General features: G+C 38.3%; 1 protein-coding gene across 4 annotated transcripts in view; it reads left to right on the forward strand.

The window, feature by feature from the left end:
- Positions 1-22634, forward strand: part of Tbc1d8b (TBC1 domain family member 8B) — an 87949-nt gene that overhangs the window by 50657 nt on the left and 14658 nt on the right. For 2 of the 4 annotated variants that reach the window (NM_001401137.1, XM_063280009.1), the window contains 7 exons: positions 10037-10154; positions 11682-11967; positions 14413-14542; positions 15085-15183; positions 20000-20068; positions 20221-20461; positions 21395-21460. In NM_001401137.1, coding sequence (NP_001388066.1) covers positions 10037-10154; positions 11682-11967; positions 14413-14542; positions 15085-15183; positions 20000-20068; positions 20221-20461; positions 21395-21460 — 1009 coding nt within the window. The other 2 variants (XM_039100636.2, XM_039100637.2) reach the window with 2 other exon arrangements.

Raw genomic sequence — 22634 nt, forward strand, 5'->3', positions numbered from 1 at the left:
TAACTTTTTACTTTACTTTTTTTTTGTTTTTTGTTTTTTGTTTTTATTAACTTGAGTATTTCTTATATACATTTCGAGTGTTATTCCCTTTCCCGGTATCCGGGCAAAAATCCCCCTCCCCCCTCCCCTTCCTTATGGGTGTTCCCCTCCCGACCCTCCCCCCATTGCCGCCCTCCCCCCACCAGTCTAGTTCACTGGAGGTTCAGTCTTAGCAGGACCCAGGGCTTCTCCTTGCACTGGTGCACTTACTAGGATATTCATTGCTACCTATGAGGTCAGAGTCCAGGGTCAGTCCATGTATAGTCTTTAGGTAGTGGCTTAGTCCCTGGAAGCTCTGGTTGCTTGGCATTGTTGGACATATGGGGTCTCGAGCCCCTTCAAGCTCTTCCAGTTCTTTCTCTGATTCCTTCAACGGGGGTCCTATTCTCAGTTCAGTGGTTTGCTGCTGGAATTCGCCTCTGTATTTGCTGTATTCTGGCTGTGTCTCTCAGGAGCGATCTACATCCAGCTCCTGTCGGTCTGCACTTCTTTGCTTCATCCATCTTGTCTAATTGGGTGGCTGTATATGTATGGGCCACATGTGGGGCAGGCTCTGAATGGGTGTTCCTTCAGTCTCTGTTTTAATCTTTGCCTCTCTCTTCCCTGCCAAGGGTATTCTTGTTCCCCTTTTAAAGAAGGAGTGAAGCATTCACATTTTGATCATCCGTCTTGAGTTTCATTTGTTCTAGGTATCTAGGGTAATTCAAGCATTTGGGCTAATAGCCACTTATCAATGAGTGCATACCATGTATGTCTTTCTGTGATTGGGTTAGCTCACTCAGGATGATGTTTTCCAGTTCCAACCATTTGCCTACGAATTTCATAAAGTCGTTGTTTTTGATAGCTGAGTAATATTCCATTGTGTAGATGTACCACATTTTCTGTATCCATTCCTCTGTTGAAGGGCATCTGGGTTCTTTCCATTTTCTGGCTATTATAAATAAGGCTGCTATGAACATAGTGGAGCACGTGTCTTTTTTGTATGTTGGGGCATCTTGTGGGTATATGCCCAAGAGAGGTATAGCTGGATCCTCAGGCAGTTCAATGTCCAATTTTCTGAGGATCCTCCAGACTGATTTCCAGAATGGTTGTACCAGTTTGCAATCCTACCAACAATGGAGGAGTGTTCCTCTTTCTCCACATCCTCGCCAGCATGTGTTGTCACCTGAGTTTTTGATCATAGCCATTCTCACTGGTGTGAGGTGAAATCTCAGGGTTGTTTTGATTTGCATTTCCCTTATGACTAAAGATGTTGAACATTTCTTTAGCTGTTTCTCAGCCATTTGGCATTCCTCAGCTGTGAATTCTTTGTTTAGCTCTGAACCCCATTTTTTAATAGGGTTATTTGTTTCCCTGCGGTCTAACTTCTTGAGTTCTTTGTATATTTTGGATATAAGGCCTCTATCTGTTGTAGGATTGGTAAAGATCTTTTCCCAATCTGTTGGTTGCCGTTTTGTCCTAACCACAGTGTCCTTTGCCTTACAGAAGCTTTGCAGTTTTATGAGATCCCATTTGTCGATTCTTGATCTTAGAGCGTAAGCCATAGGTGTTTTGTTTAGGAAATTTTTTCTAGTGCCCATGTGTTCCAGATGCTTCCCTAGTTTTTCTTCTATTAGTTTGAGTGTGTCTGGTTTGATGTGGAGGTCCTTGATCCACTTGGACTTAAGCTTTGTACAGGGTGATAAGCATGGATCGATCTGCATTCTTCTACATGTTGCCCTCCAGTTGAACCAGCACCATTTGCTGAAAATGCTATCTTTTTTCCATTTGATGGTTTTGGCTCCTTTGTCAAAAATCAAGTGCCCATAGGTGTGTGGGTTCATTTCTGGGTCTTCAATTCTGTTCCATTGGTCTATCTGTCTGTCTCTGTACCAATACCATGCAGTTTTTATCACTATTGCTATAATACTGCTTGAGTTCAGGGATAGTGATTCCCCCTGAAGTCCTTTTATTGTTGAGGATAGCTTTAGCTATCCTGGGTTTTTTGTTATTCCAGATGAATTTGCAAATTGTTCTGTCTAACTCTTTGAAGAATTGGATTGGTATTTTGATGGGGATTGCATTGAATCTGTAGATTGCTTTTGGTAAAATGGCCATTTTTACTATATTAATCCTGCCAATCCATGAACATGGGAGATCTTTCCATCTTCTGAGGTCTTCTTCAATTTCCTTCTTCAGTGTCTTGAAGTTCTTATTGTACAGATCTTTTACTTGCTTTGTTAAAGTCACACCGAGGTACTTTATATTATTTGGGTCTATTATGAAGGGTGTTGTTTCCCTAATTTCTTTCTCCGCTTGTTTCTCTTTTGTATAGGGGAAGGCAACTGATTTATTTGAGTTAATTTTATACCCAGCCACTTTGCTGAAGTTGTCTATCAGCTTTAGTAGTTCTCTGGTGGAACTTTTGGGATCACTTAAATATACTATCATATCATCTGCAAATAGTGATATTTTGACTTCTTCTTTTCCAATCTGTATCCCCTTGACCTCCTTTTGTTGTCTGATTGCTCTGGCTAGAACTTCAAGAACTATATTGAATAAGTAGGGAGAGAGTGGGCAGCCTTGTCTAGTCCCTGATTTTAGTGGGATTGCTTCAAGTTTCTCTCCATTTACTTTAATGTTAGCAACTGGTTTGCTGTATATGGCTTTTACTATGTTTAGGTATGCGCCTTGAATTCCTATTCTTTCCAGGACTTTTATCATGAAGGGGTGTTGAATTTTGTCAAATGCTTTCTCAGCGTCTAATGAAATGATCATGTGGTTTTGTTCTTTCAGTTTGTTTATATAATGGATCACGTTGATGGTTTTCCGTATATTAAACCATCCCTGCATGCCTGGGATGAAGCCTACTTGGTCATGGTGGATGATTGTTTTGATGTGCTCTTGGATTCGGTTTGCCAGAATTTTGTTGAGTATTTTTGCGTCGATATTCATAAGGGAAATTGGTCTGAAGTTCTCTTTCTTTGTTGTGTCTTTGTGTGGTTTAGGTATAAGAGTAATTGTGGCTTCGTAGAAGGTATTCGGTAGTGATCCATCTGTTTCAATTTTGTGGAATAATTTGGATAATATTGGTATGAGGTCTTCTATGAAGGTTTGATAGAATTCTGCACTAAACCCGTCTGGACCTGGGCTCTTTTTGGTTGGGAGACCTTTAATGACTGCTTCTATTTCCTTAGGAGTTATGGGGTTGTTTAACTGGTTTATCTGTTCCTGATTTAACTTCGATACCTGGTATCTGTCTAGGAAATTGTCCATTTCCTGAAGATTTTCAAGTTTTGTTGAATATAGGTTTTTATAGTAAGATCTGATGATTTTTTGAATTTCCTCTGAATCTGTTGTTATGTCTCCCTTTTCATTTTTGATTTTGTTAATTTGGATGCACTCTCTGCATCCTCTCGTTAGTCTGGCTAAGGGTTTATCTATCTTGTTGATTTTCTCAAAGAACCAACTTTTGGTTCTGTTGATTCTTTCTATGGTCCTTTTTGTTTCTACTTGGTTGATTTCCGCTCTGAGTTTGATTATTTCCTGCCTTCTACTCCTCCTGGGTGTATTTGCTTCTTTTTTTTCTAGAGCTTTTAGGTGTGCTGTCAAGCTGCTGACATATGCTCTTTCCTGTTTCTTTCTGCAGGCACTCAGAGCTATGAGTTTTCCTCTTAGCACAGCTTTCATTGTGTCCCATAAGTTTGGGTATGTTGTACCTTCATTTTCATTAAATTCTAAAAAGTTTTTAATTTCTTTCTTTATTTCTTCCTTGACCAGGTTATCATTGAGTAGAGCATTGTTCAATTTCCAAGTATATGTGGGCATTCTTCCTTGATTGTTATTGGAGACCAGTTTTAGGCCGTGGTGGTCTGATAGCACGCATGGGATTATTTCTATCTTTCTGTACCTGTTGAGGCCCGTTTTTTGACCAATTATATGGTCAATTTTGGAGAAAGTACCATGAGGAGCTGAGAAGAAGGTATATCCTTTTGCTTTAGGATAGAATGTTCTATAAATATCCGTTAAGTCCATTTGGCTCATGACTTCTTATAGTCTGTCTACATCTCTGTTTAATTTCTGTTTCCATGATCTGTCCATTGATGAGAGTGGGGTGTTGAAATCTCCCACTATTATTGTGTGAGGTGCAATGTGTGTTTTGAGCTTTAGTAAGGTTTCTTTTACATATGTAGGTGCCCTTGTATTTGGGGCATAGATATTTAGGATTGAGAGTTCATCTTGATGGATTTTTCCTTTGATGAATATGAAGTGTCCTTCCTTATCTTTTTTGATGACTTTTAGTTGAAAATTGATTTTATTTGATATTAGAATGGCTACTCCAGCTTGCTTCTTCTGACCATTTGCTTGGAAAATTGTTTTCCAGCCTTTCACTCTGAGGTAATGTCTGTCTTTGTCTCTGAGGTGTGTTTCCTGTAGGCAGCAGAATGCAGGGTCCTCGTTGCGTATCCAGTTTGTTAATCTATGTCTTTTTATTGGGGAGTTGAGGCCATTGATGTTGAGAGATATTAAGGAATAGTGATTATTGCTTCCCGTTATATTCATATTTGGATGTGAGGTTATGCTTGTGTGCTTTCATTCTCTTTGTTTTGTTGCCAAGACGATTAGTTTCTTGCTTCTTCTAGGGTATAGCTTGCCTCCTTATGTTGGGCTTTACCATTTATTATCCTTTGTAGTGCTGGATTTGTAGAAAGATATTGTGTAAATTTGGTTTTGTCATGGAATATCTTGGTTTCTCCATCTATGTTAATTGAGAGTTTTGCAGGATACAGTATCCTGGGCTGGCATTTGTGTTCTCTTAGGTTCTGTATGACATCAGTCCAGGATCTTCTGGCCTTCATAGTTTCTGGCAAAAAGTCTGGTGTGATTCTGATAGGTCTGCCTTTATATGTTACTTGACCTTTTTCCCTTACTGCTTTTAATATTCTTTCTTTATTTTGTGCATTTGGTGTTTTGACTATTATGTGACGGGATGTGTTTCTTTTCTGGTCCAATCTATTTGGAGTTCTGTAGGCTTCTTGTATGCCTATGGGTATCTCTTTTTTTAGGTTAGGGAAGTTTTCTTCTATGATTTTGTTGAAGATATTTACTGGTCCTTTGAGCTGGGAGTCTTCACTCTCTTCTATACCTATTATCCTTAGGTTTGATCTTCTCATTGAGTCCTGGATTTCCTGTATGTTTTGGACCAGTAGCTTTTTCCGCTTTACATTATCTTTGACAGTTGAGTCAATGATTTCTATGGAATCTTCTGCTCCTGAGATTCTCTCTTCCATCTCCTGTATTCTGTTGGTGAAGCTTGTATCTACAGCTCCTTGTCTCTTCTTTTGATTTTCTATATCCAGGGTTGTTTCCATTTGTTCTTTCTTGATTGCTTCTATTTCCATTTTTAATTCCTTCAACTGTTTGATTGTGTTTTCCTGGAATTCTTTCAGGGATTTTTGCGATTCCTCTCTGTAGGCTTCTACTTGTTCTCTAAGGGAGTTCTTCATGTCTTTCTTGAAGTCCTCCAGCATCATGATCAAATATGATTTTGAAACTAGATCTTGCTTTTCTGGTGTGTTTGGATATTCCATGTTTGTTTTGGTGGGAGAATTGGGGTCCGATGATGCCATGTAGTCTTGGTTTCTGTTGCTTGGGTTCCTGCGCTTGCCTCTCGCCATCAGATTATCTCTAGTGGTACTTTGTTCTGCTATTTCTGACAGTGGCTAGACTGTCCTATAAGCCTGTGTGTCAGGAGTGCTGTAGACCTGTTTTCCTCTCTTTCAGTCAGTTATGGGGACAGAGTGTTCTGCTTTCGGGCGTGTAGTTTTTCCTCTCTACAGGTCTTCAGCTGTTCCTGTGGGCCTGTGTCTTGAGTTCACCAGGCAGCTTTCTTGCAGCAGAAAAGTTGGTCTTACCTGTGGTCCCGAGGCTCAAGTTCGCTCATGGGGTGCTGCCCACGGGCTCTCTGTGGCGGCAGCAACCAGGAAGACCTGTGCGGCCCCTTCCGGGAGCTTCAGTGCACCAGGGTTCCAGATGGCCTTTGGTGTTTTCCTTCGGCGTCCGAGATGTGTGCACAGAGAGCAGTCTCTTCTGGTTTCCCAGGCTTGTCTGCCTCTCTGAAGGTTCAGCTCTCCCTCCCACAGGATTTGGGTGCAGAGAACTGTTTATCCGGTCTGTTTCCCTCAGGTTCCAGCGGTGTCTCAGGCAGGGGTCCTGCCGCTCCTGGGCCCTCCCCCACGGGAGCCCAGAGGCCTTATATAGTTTCCTCTTGGGCCAGGGATGTGGGCAGGGGTGGGCCGTGTTGGTGGTCTCTTCCGCTCTGCAGCCTCAGGAGTGCCCACCTGACCAGGCGGTGAGGCCTCTTTCCCAAGGGGTCTGGGAGCAGAGAGCTGCTGCAGGCCGGGATCCGCGGGCGTGGGACCTCTGGCAAACACAGGACGTGCCCGGTCCTAGATGAACTCTGCCTCTGTGTGTCCCGATCTCACCAGGCAGCTCTCTTGCAGCAGACAAGTTGGTCTTACCTGTGGTCCCGAGGCTCAAGTTTGCTCGCGGGGTGCTGCCCACGGGCTCTCTGCGGCGGCAGCAACCAGGAAGCGGGATTAATTTTTATTTGCAACATTTTCCCCTTCCCTGTCCTCTCTCCAGAAAGCTCACAGAAACTTCTTTCTACTCTCCTTCAAATGTATGGCCTCTATGTTCATTACTTATTACTACACACACACACACACACACACACACACACACACACACACACACACATCCATATATTTCTAAATATAACCTGTCCAGGCCACATAATGCTACACATATGTATGTTCTCAGGGCCGACCAATTGGCACTGGATAAGCACTCAATGTGCTCTTTTCTGGGGAGGGTCACCTCTCCTATTCCCTGCTTCCTCAGATGCCCGTAGTTCTTTGTGTAAGGTTGAGGCCTCTGGAAATTTTGTCAATGATTTTTTTCTTTGTGTCCATTGAGATTATCATGGTTTTTCCTTTTTGGTTAAAATGACATGTCACATTATTTGGTTTTTATATTTTGTACTATTCTTGCATTCCCATTATAAATCCCAGTTGCTCTTAGTATATAATATTTTTATATGATCTTAAGCTTGGTTTCTTATTATTTTGTTGAGAATTTTACATTCATATTCATAAAATACATTGTGTAGTCATCTTGTAATATCTTTGTCTAATTTCTGTGTAAGGATTTCTTAGAATGAGTTGGATTGTGTTTCTTCCTCTTAGGATTTGCATGGTTTATGAAGAACTGGTTTTACTTCTTTAAATGTTTAGCAGAATGTGCCAGTGAGGCCCTCTGTTCTTCATTATCTTGAAGGAATTATTTCCATTACTAATTCAGTCTGTTACTGGATCTCCATTCTGAGTTGTCTTTCCTCTATAGCTGTTTTTAGCAATTAGTATTTTTAAGAAAGTTGCCCATTTTATCCAATTTGTAACAAACAGTTGTTGGACACATTCTGTTTCTGTTATGATGTTTGCATGTTACCTCTTTCATATGGTAATGTAGTTCAGTCTCTCTCTCTCTCTCTCTCTCTCTCTCTCTCTCTCTCTCTCTCTCTCTCTCATTTTGGTTAAATTACCTAAAGATAGGTAGTGTTTAAGAGTACTGTTTTAAAAATGTTTTGGTGAGCCTAACTTACTTGTTGTAATTCTTTTTTAAATAACATATTTTCATTAGTCCTTTGAGAACTTTGTCCATGTTTTAGTCATGTTTACCCTCCTTGTTCTAACTCTTCCTAGACTCACTCTCATTCCCTTTCCACCCAACTTTATGTTCTTTTTCCTTCCTTGTCCCATCAAGGCCAATTTGTGCTACCTAAATAGGCTTGGATGTGTCACTGTCCATTGGCACATGGTAGACATACCAAGGCCTGTATGCATAGAGAAAACTGTCCCTTTCTCTCCAAGCAGCTAAGACTTGCCAATAACTGCTGAGCTAGGGATGCGACTTTGTGCCCAACTATCTTTTCCATGCTGGGATTTGGTCTGCCTTATACTCACATAGCTCTTATACATCCTGTCAGAACCACTGTGAGTTCGCATTTTCAGAAGCCCTGCAGGATCCAGAAGGCACTGTTTCCTTGTAGTTGTTCACCACAGCTGGCTCTTTCCAGTGTTCTTTTGCAGTGACCTCTGAGTGGGAGGAGTTCACGTTAAGCTTGAACATTAGGTAGCCTCTTATTCTTTGCCCTTTGGCTAGTTGTGGCTTGTTGCCACAATCATCATCATCTACCGCAAATAGTTTCTTTGATAAGGGCTAGCAGATGCCTTAATGTGTGGGTGTGATGACATCATTAGGAGTTGGCTTAATATTGTGCTCATTTAGCAAATCACAGGCATAGGTTCTTTCCTAGGGTCAATGATCTCTCTAGCTATAAATTCTCAGCCTGGCAATGGTGTCATTTATGGGTTTCATCTTGTGGAGTGAGCCATAAATATAATGAGAAAGTGATTGGCTACACCCATAGTATTTGTACCCTTGTTGCACCTAGAGATGTCTTGCAAGGTCAGCTCTTAATGTAGTTAATTCATAGCTGAGTAAGACTGATAATGTTAAGTGTAGAGGGGCGCAATAACATTCGCCGTCACAAGATGGCGCTGGCTTCCACTGCGCCCCACGTGGTAGGCCGAGACAGTTTTGCCATTACAAGATGGCGCTGGCCTCCGCCGCGCCAGCCGACTTCCTTTCAGGAAGTTAACTGTGTGCGCATGTGCAAGAGTACCTTCGTGCCAGGTCTTGGCCCACTCCGGGGCGTGCCTAATGAGATCATGGGTAAGCAACCAATCAGGTGTGGATGCGCTGCACTAGGGTGTATATAAGCCGCGCCATGCTGGCGCCCCGCGGCCGCCCTCTATTATTAATAAATATAAGCATTTTGGCTACAGAAGGATTCATGTGTTCCCACGTATTCTTGCTGGCGAGAGGTCGCGCGGGACAGTTAAGTTTTCTTATCTTTTCCTTTTTCCATTTTCTACCACTTTATGCTTGCCAAAAGTCCAAACCTTACTCAATGGTGAGAGCTTGGCCTTTTTCTTTCTTAGCATACATACAGGCTAGAAGACAGCACAGTAATACAATGCTTGCCAAGCATCCACAAAGCCATGACTTTCATACCCAGCACCTCAGAAAATAATATACATAAAGCTATAAATATACTTGGACATAGACTTCTAGATTCTCGTGGATATGCTAGTTTTTCAAAGTCCCCAGATTCCCTCCAAATGTTTTATTGCTAATTTCTTGTTTGGCCCAGCTGTTATCCATTGCCACATGCTCAATAGATACCTCTGGTTATTTAACACACTCCTGAGAAAAACTTCTGTGCTAGATGAACTTGGTGTCAGTACAAGTAAAGACCGCTGTGTAAATGGAGTCTTCAGAAGACTGTCAGACAGATTGAATAATGACAGTCCTCTACAAATGGTAGAAAAGCTCCAACCCCTTTTCTCTTCCCTCCAGTATAAGCAGAAAGTTAAGTAGGGATGGAAATGGAGAAGAAAGAATATATCTAAAAAAAATCTATTTTGTTAGTAGAAACTCTAGGATTTGACTCAAAATTACATGTACCAGACAATGAGATTCTACAGTGATGACAAATGAGATAACTAGGAAGACAAAGAATTTAATGGGGGGGGGGTTCATTTGTGCATAGTGAAGGGTAGTTGATTTCATGTCTGAGGGATAGGCTCCAGTAGATAGTTATAAAGTTTGTTTTCTGCAACATTAGGATATCATTCACAATTATGTGTTTTGTTTTAAGGCTCATAATAATTAATACTTTTAACCCATTTAAATCAGCCTAATTACATTGTATCCATGATGCTACTACTTTAATATTGCGATATAAAATACCTGGTTAGCAAATGTTCACCTGATTATACATTGCTGTTTTGAACTGTTATTACTGTTGTTGAGAAGTTCTGTACTTGAGGGAGAAATGCAGATATTACCTGAGCAATATTCACTGTTTTCATTTCTTTCCTATGAAATTTAGGCAATGAACATTTTGACTTCAGTATTGCTCCTATATGCAAAAGAAGAAGAAGCTTTTTGGCTTCTGGTTGCTGTATGTGAACGAATGTTGCCAGATTATTTTAATCGTCGAATCATTGGTAAAAACAAATGTAAAAAGCCATACATGCATATATGTCCACATAATTGCTGACTTAATCCATTTCACTGATATCACCAAATAGCACAGGCAATAATTCATAAAGAATAGACATTTATTTGAACTAGTGTTTCTGAAAGCTGGGAGGTCCAAGAGCATGGTGCCAGCATCTGCTCAGCATGATGTCAGTGTCTTATTACTTCACAGTAACATGGCATAAAGTATCATATGGCCAGACAGAGTGGTAGTGTGCTTTTTAAAAATAACAAAACCACTTCCATTATAACTTGCTAACCCATTAATTAACTAATCTATTCATTAATATTCTTGTTACTTCATTAAGGCAGAATCTCAATCATTTCCCAGAGATCCTAACTCTAAATATTGATATATGAATCAAGGACCATATGGATTTTTTAAACCACAGAAGACTTAATATTTTCAAAACAATTTTTAATGTCTATTTCGTACAAGAGTGGTTTTGTTTGTGAATTGGGGAGCGGGGTGTTTATTAAGACAAGGTCTGATGGTATAACTCAGAGTATGGCGTCAACTAGCAGTCTTCCTGCCCCAGCCTTCCAAGTGCTGAGATTACAGATATAAACCACCATGCCTGGCTTCTTACCTAGTAAATTATAAGTCTAATTGAAGGGTTAGTAAATTAGACTGAGAAAGATAGAAAAATTGATTTATATCAAAATATTGGATTGACTAATGCTTTGGGGAAAAGAGCTTCTGATACTGAATGTACAGTTAGGAAAATGTTTTATATGACACTTTTTAAAAATGAAAGACGTGGTCTGCTCCATATTAAAAGGGAAACTTACTTAACTTTATAAACATTGTATTGTCCAAATAATGATTTGAGACATCTAGAACTACTAAGGAAATTTTTTAATAGTTTCTTGATAAGAAAGAGATTTTAATCAACTTAAATCTTTCATATTTGTATGTTTACATATAAAGGAAATGGAGTTTTTATTTGTTAATGTGTGATATTATCTTTAGTTATCAAATACATAAAGATCACCTATTTTAAACCTCTAGATAATCTGTTCTTTGTACCTTTATAAATGTAAAGTATTGTGCCCAGGTTTTGATTATGTTGTCTTTAATATAGTTATCTGTGCATTTACCTTTACCTCTGCTCACTATTGAATTCCTGTAGGCGGAAGGATGTAGCTCAGTGCTAGCACATTTGCTTAGTAAGCACCAGTCTGAGTTACATGCTACCACCACAAAAGATACTAAATTCTTTGAAGAAGAGCTCACACCACTAGTTTTAGTGTCTAGTACATGTCTCTGGCTGTATGAAGGACTCAGGAACCCTTCAAATGAATTGGAAATGAGTTTCTCAAGAGGTTTTAGGTTCATAACACTGCACTTGCAGAGATGTGCAAATTAGAGAAAAGGTAGTGATGGGCTCCTACTTGGAGGAAATATGGTGAGCTCCTTCCTGAAGCTAATGAAAGTGGAGAGGAATCCCAAATCCAGCCTTTTGAGAGGAATTTGTTTTGATGTTTTCCAGGTGCCTTGGTGGATCAGGCAGTGTTTGAAGAACTAATCAGGGATCACCTTCCTCAGCTGACAGACCACATGACCGACATGACTTTCTTTTCCTCAGTTTCTCTCTCGTGGTTCCTCACGCTTTTCATTAGTGTGCTTCCTATTGAAAGTGCAGTGAATGTGGTGGACTGTTTCTTCTATGACGGAATCAAAGCCATTTTACAACTGGGATTGGCAATACTGGACTATAATTTAGACAAACTTCTGACATGTAAAGATGACGCTGAAGCTGTGACAGCACTAAACAGGTACTGTAAGGACCATGATGTTTACGTCTGGAGGTGGGGCTGGGGAGATGGGTTAGCAATTGAGAAGGTTTGCTGCTATCCCAAATGAGTTCACTTTCCAGCACTCATGTAAAGGTGCTGTCCAACCCCAGGGGACCTGATAGCCTTTTCTGGCCTCCATAGGCCCCTCAGCATGTCTGCTGTGTAGACACACATACACACAAGGAAATGTTAAAGTGTTCAAATCCAGTGGAGTCAGGTAGGTTGAACTTTATTTTCCTGCGTGATTTTCTATGAATGCTATTTTGTATTGGAGCACATGGGATTTTGTGTATATACATGTATTTGTATGAGTTAAGTAAAGGAAGGAAGGAAGTAATTGGCAGCTGTTGTCATGCTTCATTAAACTCCATTCTGTACAGAATAATAGAGACACCTACCTCCCTTTGGCATTCAGAACTCTTAAGATAAGGCCTCAGTTTTCCTTTTTAAAACTGATTTCCCATTTCATCCCTCTACAGACCTGACCTAATATTCTGAATGGGTTTGGAGTATTTGCTGAATATGTGCTGAACATATTTTGTAGCTGGTCTTTGCTACTTTGTGGGTTCTTCTTTTTCCCACCCTTGATCAACATAGTTTTATGCACTAACACTAGATAGGAAAGAAACAAGGATAGAGGAGAGTGAAGAATTAGGAAAATTCCTGAATCTAATTTCTTTTTTTTTTATCTTTATTAACTTGAGTATTTCTTATTTACATTTCGATTGTTATTCCCCTTCCCGGTTTCCAGGCCAACATTACCCTAACCCCTCCCCTCCCCTTCTATATGGGCTTCCCATCCTACCCCCATTACCACCCTCCTCCCAACAATCTCGTTCACGGGGGCGGGGTTGGGGGTTCAGTCTTAGCAGGACCCAGGGCTTCCCCTTCCACTGGTGCTCTTACTAGGATATTCATTGCTACCTATGAGGTCAGAGTCCAGGGTCAGTCCATGTATAGTCTTTGGGTAGTGGCTTAGTCCCTGAAAGCCCTGGTTGGTTGGCATTGTTGTTCATGTGGGGTCTCGAGCCCCTTCAAGCTCTTCCAGTCCTTTCTCTGATTCCTTCAATGGGGGTCCCATTCTCAGTTCAGTGGTTTGCTGCTGGCATTCGCCTATGTATTTGCTGTATTCTGGCTGTGTCTCTCAGGAGAGATCTACATCCGGTTCCTGTCAGCCTGCACTTCTTTGCTTTATCCACCTTGTCTACTTTGGTGGCTGTATATGTATGGGCCACATGTGGGGCAGGCTCTGAATGGGTGTTCCTTCTGTGTCTGTTTTAATCTTTGCCTCTCTATTCCCTGACAAGGGTATTCTTGTTCCCCCTTCTAAAGAAGGAGTGAAGCATTCGCATTTTGGTCATCCTTCTTGAGTTTCATATGTTCTGTGCATCTTGGGTAATTCGAGCATTTGGGCTAATATCCACTTATCCATGAGTGCATACCATGTGTGTTTTTCTGTGATTGGGTTACCTCACTCAGGATGATATTTTCCAGTTACATCCATTTGTCTATGAATTTCATAAAGTCATTGTTTTTGATTGCTGAGTAATATTCCATTGTGTAGATGTACCACATTTTCTGTATCCATTCCTCTGTTGAAGAGCATCTGGGTTCTTTCCAGCTTCTGGCTATCAAAATTCAGGTGACAGCAAATGCTGGCGAGGATGTTGTGAAAGAGGAACACTCCTCCATTGTTGGTGGGATTGCAGACTGGTACAACCATTCTGGAAATCAGTCTGGAGGTTCCTCAGAAAATTGGACATTGAACTACCTGAGGACCCAGCTATACCTCTCTTGGGCATATACCCAAAAGATTCCCCAACATATAACAAAGACATGTACTCCACTGAATCTAATTTCTTTCCTTTCATTTCTTCTTTGAACATGGATACTAATAAATCACAACCAACCTCCCTGAATGACCATCAACTTCACACCTCTCAGGGCCCTAGCATTTGTATACCCTCTGAAAAGTTCCCTGAATTCCAAACGTCACATAGTCGCAGAGATTATCTGCAGCTGACAAAACTACACTTCTGCTAGAGCACGAAGCAAATAACAGTTGGCTGCTGTGGACAGCCTGAAGCAGCCCCACATCTCTACATCTGGGATTAAAACAAAAGCACTTTCTTATAATATTTCTGTGTTTTTAAAAGAAAATTTAAAATTTGTGTCTCTCAAAAATTTTGCTACACCTGATCACTTCCCTTGTGTTCTTTCTTACAAAGAAATGTTTGCATCTAATTCTTTCCACTTGTTTTCCTAACTCCCAACCATCTTCAAATTCTTTTTTATACTTCTTCCCAAGAGTTCTCAGTTATAAAATTGATCTATGACTAACTCAGGCAATATTAACTGTGGATTTTTTTCTGCTACAACTGTGTGACTTCCACTAACTCTTATATTCTTGTCATTTTTGGATAGGTTCTTTGACAATGTCATTAATAAGGATAGCCCATTGCCTTCAAATGTTCAGCAGGGTTCAAATATCAATGATGGAAAAAGCAATCATGCTAAAGTGGATATTACAGATTTGATTAGAGAGTCCAATGAGGTAAGGGTTTTATACCATAAACATCATGACTTAGCATATTTAAATATTTATAAATAATTGTATGACATATTTATTTATTAAGAGTGAGATAACAATTCAAAGAAAGAAACAACTTAAACTTTACTATAAAATTGAGTTCTGTGTATTGATCCTAGGTTGTATAACTGCCTCTTTCTCAATTTATTTTTCATTAAATGATACAAAATTCACTTGATTTCACAAATGATGACATCTTTAAATATGTATCAGTGTATAAAAAGTTAAAATGATTCTCTTTTATAGACTAAGAGTTTTACCAATGTTCTTAGTGAAAACACATAGTAGCTATATATAATTTCTTCAGTGAATATATATATATGTGTATATGTATATATGTATATGCAAACAAACAAACTAGGATGAAAATGTGCAATCATTGAACAGATCATGACAATAACCAGAAATTAAATCAAGGCCTCAGAGAATTGAGTCTGATGAAATGCAATTGTAAGAGATGTGGATATTTATTATGAGTGAGTATCCACTGAAATCATTTCTTGCAGAAATATGGTAGTATTCGCTATGAAGATATACATAGCATGCGCTGTCGAAATAGGTTGTATGTGATACAGACCCTGGAGGAAACAACAAAGCAGAATGTGGTAAGTATCCACTGGGGCGGGGTGTGTGTGTGTTTGCGTGTGTGTGTGTGTGTGTGTGTGTGTGTGTGTGTGTGTGTGTGTGTGTGTGTAGTAACGTTTACTTTGTTTAAAATTCCATGTGAATAGAATGAAAGGGGCTAAACTTTACAGCTAAGTTCTTGCCTTAGCTTGCGTCATTGCAGGTTTTTAGAGGAGCAATGTTGTTTTCTTCTGGATGAATGATTGTGTTTCCTTCAACACGTTTTGTATTACTTGGCCTTCAACATTACTGTGAAGCAGTACTGAATGCTACGATTCATTTACTAACATTTACTGACATACATTTGTGGCATGTTGCTTCAGTAAAATTAGCTTGGGCTAGAGAGCTCAGAGGTTAAGAACATGTTCTTCTTGGGGGGTTGGGGGGCACAAGTTTGGTTCCAGAAATCCATATCCAGCCCTTTATAACCACCTCTAACTCCAGCTATAGTGAATCCATCACCTTCATCTGACCACCACAGGCATTGCACTCAAATGTACAAATCTATACATGTACAAATACACATAATTAAAAATTAAACCTAAAATTAAAAATAACCCTCATAATAGTCAGTGCTTCTAGTAAATATAGGCTCTGTAATGCCTAAAGGAAAATTTAAAGGGTATAAAACAGAATCAATTCTTAAAATATTTCTATGGTTTTATAGGCAGCTGTTAAAATTCTTTACCTCTGGTCAGTGAGATGAATAGATCACTGATCCCACAGAGAAAAACTTTACTTTGCTGTTTATATTGACATATACTGTTTGAATTTTTTATCATAGGGATTTATTATTTTATAAACCTCATAACTTAAAAACTGAGTCCTCAGAGATACAATCTAGGAGGATTAACATTTCTGAAGATGCTAGGTTTGGGTTTCAATTAAATAATTCAGTAATGCTACTGTGACATAAGGCAGAGAATCTCAGATTTTGTTTCTAAATATTAACTTAAAATAGAGTTACATATATTTATTATAGATAATTAAAACATTACAGAATATTTCTAAAATGAAGTTTTCTTATCCCACAATCTTAAAATTAGATGAAAGTATGCTTACACTCAGACATCTAATTATCATTGCATATCAGTACAATTAAATCTATCTCATTCTTTTTAGTGCACAAAGTAGTATACCATAGTATAATTAATTTTTTAATTTTTTCATATACTATATTTTAATCATATTCCTCCCCTTTCACCAACTCCTCCCAGATTTTTCCACACCTCCCTCTCTGATACTCAACTTCATATTCTGTCTCTTTTAAATCTGTTGAGTCCAGTTTCTGTGGGCTGAGTACTCCTGGGAATAGGGTTTGTCCTGGAGTACAGTCAGTACACTAGCACACTGATCTTGTCTCTCCCGGTAGTCCTCGAATGCCAATGGCCCCTCAGCCAGGAATAACGTTTTATGGCTGCCTCCCCTCTGCATGCTGGAATTTTTTTCAGGTTCGAGATTATATGCATATTATCCTGAGCACTGTGAGTTCATATGTGCATCTTCCCTCTTGTGTCTGGGCAACTGTTTCCATGAACTTAGCTGAAGCCATTGACTCTTTCAACCTTTCTGTCCCCTTTGCAGACATAGATCTCTGAGCCTTGTGAAGCAAGGTGTGATATAGACATCCAATTTAGGGCTGAACACTCCAAGCTCTCCTATTCTCTTCCCATTAACCAGTTGTCGGTCTCTATTCCAATTGCTGTCTACTGCAAGGAGCAGCGTCTCTAATGAGGCTTGAGAGATGCACTGATCTATGGTTATAGCAATAAGTCATTGGGAAGCTATGGATTGTATCTTGTGGAGGGCCCTAAATTTAACCAAAAAGCAGTTAGCCACTATTGCACCAATGGGCAGATCTTACCAGGCAGGTATTGCTGTAGCTTAGAGTTCCCAACTGGACAGCAGACATATTGCACTGTCCAGTACCAGCCACGTTTGTCCATGGTCTGTGACTCAGGTGAGTTCAACAATAGGGTCTTAGTATCAAGTTCTGGAGGCTAGACAACCTAAGGTTTTTAGTATTTTACTAATCGTATGTTTATTAATTTTTCTCATGGCTTAATTGATTAGTTGTAGCCTTTGCCCATTTTCTATGACATCTTTTTATCCTTGGTGTATAAGCTCTCATTGAATATTAGTAGTATAAATTATTTGAAAGTTATATTTATAACCTAACATTTCTCTGCCGTGTTTTTATAATGTCTGTCAGATTATACAAATTACAGATTTTTACGTTAGTCAAATCTTTCCTTTTTTTATATAATGCCTGTTTTTAGTGTAAAACTTGAGCTTTCTCTATCCAAATTATAAAATTACTTATGTTTGTTTCTATATTTACATTTCATATTTTAACATTTAAAATTTAATGTAGCTGGAGGATTTTGGTTTATACATAGTATTAATATTTTTAACTCAAACCATTATCTGAATACTATTAAATTGTCTATTATTATATTATACTTTTTCATATTCTGAACTCTTTTATACATATATAAAAGTACATCTATAATATTTTTTGTTGTTGCAGTTAAGTCATACATTTTAATTACTGTGTCTTTATAGTATATTTCAAAAACTGGGGAGAAGTTTTTCCTTTTTAATATCCATTGTAGTTGTCTGACTTTTCCAGTGTCCTTTAGCAAGCATTTATGGTTTTGATCGTGTACATTTATCTTACTTAGGGTTTCTATTGCTGTGATGGACACCATGACCAAAGGCACTTTGAGGAGGAAAGGGATTATTTCTCCTACAGTTTCATGCTCTGTCATCCAAGGAAGTCGGGGCAGGGACCTGGAGGAGGAAGAAGCTGATACAGTGGCCATAGATGAGTACTGTGTGCTGGCTTGGTCCTCATGGCTTGCTCAGCCTGCTGTCTTCTGAAACCTAGGACCACCAGCCTGGGTATCGCCACCACAGTAGGCTGTTGCCTCTCCTATCAATCACTAGTTAAGAAAATATCCTGCAGGCTTAGCTGCCTACAGCCTGATCTTATGGAGATACTTTCTCAATTGGGGTTCCCTCCTCTCAGATGACTTTAGCTCGAGTCAGGTTGACATAAAGCTAACTAGCACAAAGGTCTTAAATATTTCTTGTTGATTTTGTCCTCATACATTTTATGGCTAAAATGAATGAGACTTGTTTCTTTAAAATTTCCAGCTATTTATTGGCATAAATGCAAAAGCTCTTGATTTGGGTTCCTTGCATTTCGTTGCACCTACAGCACTGACTTACTGATTGTCCTATTTCTCACTTGGCTTTTTTGGTATCTTAAAGAGTGTATCATTTCCAGTACTAAGCATTTTGACCATTCCTAATACATGTTCTTTCTCTGTGTGTATATATCTTAAAACCTTGAAGAAATATTGAATAACACCAGAAGTAGGCCTTTTAATATAATTTCTAAATTTAATAGAGATGCCTCATGTTTTATTACTATTTATTTTTGGAGGATGTCAGTTATTAAACTAAAGAAGTTTTATTAAGTTTCTAGGTTAAGAGGTAATAGTAGAGTGTTTGCTAACCACACAGAAAATTCTAACTGGAATTTAGAACAATTTTTTTAAAAATTTATAGTGAATATTAACTTTGATAGAATGATGTTCATTTCTTGAGATTGAGTGGCTTTTTACTTTATTAATACAGTGAATTTTGTTGAAGAATTATTAGAACTCCCTTGCATTTTTAAATGAACCTTATTTGGCTCTAAGATTTATTCATGTTCTGTTTTGATGATTTAAACAGTGTAGCAAGGTTCTCTGCAGCTGTTTTAAAAATATATTGATTTCAGAATTTCTTTTGCTTTTTTAGAGGCGTTATCTCATTATATAGCTCTACCTAGCCTGGAGCTCGCTATGTAGACCAGACTGCCCTGAAACTCACAGCGAGCTGCCTAATCTGGTCTCTCTAGTATTGGGATAAAAGGTGTGCACCACTACTAGGCACAGTTAAGATTTTCTTTTTTTGTGAATGCTAATTTTTAGATCAGTTTCACTTATGTTACATAATAGATTTTGTAGCAAACTCATCTTTTTCTATGCTCTGGAATATTTTACATTACATAGAAAGTTTGGGCAAACAAGATTATCAACACTTTTGGGTCTGCTGACTTCTGATGCTGGCAGCTCTCGGCTTATTATTTCCATTTTGTCTATTCAATTTTTTGCACATTTGAGTTTATTTTGGTAACATGTTTTCCGAGAGAGTTATCTATTTTGCCTCAGTTTATCTCATTCTATATAATGAATACCATAATGACTTTCATATCCATCTTTATCTATTATCTTTTATTTTTTATTATATTTATTTGTTGGAGGGTACACTTATGTGCCATACATCCATATGGAAGCCAGAGTACAAATTATGACATTCACTTCTCTCAACATGGGTTCCTACAATCGGGTTCAGGTCATCAGTCTTTATCCACTCAGCCATTTTGCCAGTCCATATATTTTTTTTCTCATCGATGTTTATTTGTGATTTTTTTATTACACTAAAATGTATTTTACTATTTCAATTAATTAACAAAGTGTTAATAGTCTAACACTATATAATGACTGTACTAAAATCAAATAGTGTTTAAATAGTGTTTATATCAGAAACAAAATGTTAGGTAGTTCATCAGTTAAAAATATCAAGAACTAACTTGGCTATGATGAATAAAGCTGCAGTAAAAAATTGATATGTAGATTTAAAAAAAAACATTTTCTCCTGGAAGAGGAAAACTGGGAGTGAATTCAAAAAGATAGTTTCTAAGCAGAAATGTTACCATCTAATTTGTTTTTAATCTTTTTAAAGTTGCGTGTTGTATCACAAGATGTGAAAATGAGCCTTCAGGAATTGGATGAACTTTATGTCATTTTTAAGGTACAGTTGTTCCTCTGTAATGAAAACTAACCTTTTAGCAGAATTTTATCAAAATTACTCTTAAATATTTTTATGTTTTAATGGACATGTTTAAAAGAAACCTTTTACTTTTTGTGATTTAATGATCTTCCTTTTTTATTTGTTTTTGCTAGAAAGAGCTGTTCATATCTTGTTATTGGTATTTGAGTTGTCCAGGACTGAAGCATCATGACCCCAGCCTGTCATATTTGGAACAATATCAGATTGACTGCCAGCAATTCAGAGTATTGTTTCACTTGTTGTGTCCCTGGGCTCATTCTGCAAACAGAGACTCTCTAGCTTTGTGGACATTCAGATTGTTGGATGAGAACTCTGATTGCCTTATAAACTTCAAAGAATTCTCCTCTGCAATCGGTAGGCTAATGCCCTTTCAGTTTCTAAATCAAGACATAAATATCCTTCCCACCTCCAAAAACCGTTTTATACTGCTGCCTATTGCTGATAATTTAGACAGATGTTTCACTAGTAATTTGGGGGCTAAAATGTGTTTGTTGCTAAACCTATGCATAAAGCTTTTTCATGGTTTATTTTTTATTTTACGTCCATTGGTGTTTGGCCTGCATATGTCTATATGAGGGTGTCGGGTCTTCAGGAACTAGAGCTGCAGACATTTATGAGCTATGATGTGGTTGCTGGAAACTGAACCTGGGTCCTCTGGAAGAGCAGCCACTGCTCTTATCCACGGAACCCTCTCTCCAGCCCCACATATTGGTCTCTTTTTGCCCCATCCCTCTCAAAGAACCCTGTTCATTGTGAATATTTTAATGATTTAAAAGGCAGGAAGAGAATGTCCAGGGTTTTTTTTCCACACCAGATATATAGATGCAAAGAAAGGATTTCTCCTCAGGTAAAAATCTATCCATGTAGCCTAGATAAGTGATACAGAAATAGCAAGTAAATGAGTTGTGCCTATAGTTGATGTTATAGGTTTTGTGTCTTTGGTTACCATGCCCTCCGAGCAATGGTTTCTTTTTGTGGGTTTTAAAGTTGCAGTTCTTTCCTCAAATGAATTGTAAACCCTCATTCAAAGAGAAAGGCAAATTTGAGGTTGAGAGAAAAGAGCCAGTTAAGGGAGCATGGTACGTCCCTGGCAGAGTGTTTTTGTTTGTGTTCGAAAGAGAGGAATCGAACTGAATGAGTGGTTTGTTTAACGGTTATCTTAAGGAACATAATGTTTTGGATCCTAATTCCTGGCTGCTTTGCCACACCAGATATATTTAGTCATTTGGTTGAAATCAGTTGAATATTTAGATAACATGATTTTTCTAATTGAATTTTACCAAACAGATATAATGTACAATGGAAGTTTTACTGAGAAGCTCAAGCTGCTTTTTAAGCTGCATATTCCTCCAGGTAAGAATTTAGCTGTCTTTACGGGTATAGAGTAAGAGCTCATTCCATTGTAACAGGCATCGTTGCATAGACAATTCTATTTTTTAAAAAAATAATTTCCCACTTGACACAAAGCTATTGTTTCATTATAACCTCAAGTAGTATCATAAGTATTTTTGCTGGTATGATATAGATATAAGTGGAATAAAATCATGGGAGAGATTCTGTATAACAGGTGGATCCTCGGTTTCCTATTAGTCACTTACTTATCTATATATGTATGTATAAATGTATGTGGTTTGATATAGTATCTCAATGTATCCTAAGCTGACCTCAGCCTCAGAAGTGCAAGTATAACAGGCATGTGTCATTATGTCCAGCTAGCTATATCTTAAATGATAACTTGTACAAGAATTATGTATCATTGAAATGTTGGGACAATGTTGAATTTCTGCTATCATGTCATTAGGATAGAGATTCACCGTAGGCAAATTACCAACTTGCAGATGGTGCAAATTATTCAGAGTATAGGACCAGATGGCAAGTATAGTAAATACTTACACAAAGAAGAACAAAAGCCATGGTGTTGAGTGTGTGCTATGTCATGTTATTCACGTTATATCCAATGGCAACCTTAGCTCCACATGCACATGAGCGCATATGAATGAAAGCATGCATAACCACACACATTATAAAATATATTTTATATGCACTCTCTTATTTTAGCCTCACAATCTCTGAAAAATTATGCCATCCTTCCAATTTTTACAAAAAGGAAACCGACAGTTGAGAAGATTCAAGTATATGGCAAATATCACATGGTTGATATGAGATCTATCTGATCCACAGCTCTTTTCTCCATTCTACTATACTTCCCCAAAGTTACTATTCCCTTTCAGAACTCGTAAAGTTCTTTCCACTGACCTAAGACAATTACTTCCAACATATCCCTGCTCTAAAAACAAAATATTACAAAAAGTAGCTTGAGTTGGGTAATTTATAAAAATCAAATAGCACTTCATAATTTGTCTAATGCTCTCCCTGGATTCCTTTTAAAGCTTTATAAATGCTTTTCAGGTTAGTAAGGAATCATTATTTAGCAGACAAAAAGATCAAAAACACCGTTACCTTTCAAACACTTGAATCACAAATACAATGTTAGAAACAAAAGATAAACCACATAATAACTGAATTA

This window comes from Rattus norvegicus, chromosome X (genome assembly GCF_036323735.1).
Source record: "Rattus norvegicus strain BN/NHsdMcwi chromosome X, GRCr8, whole genome shotgun sequence".
Lineage (NCBI taxonomy): Eukaryota > Metazoa > Chordata > Mammalia > Rodentia > Muridae > Rattus > Rattus norvegicus.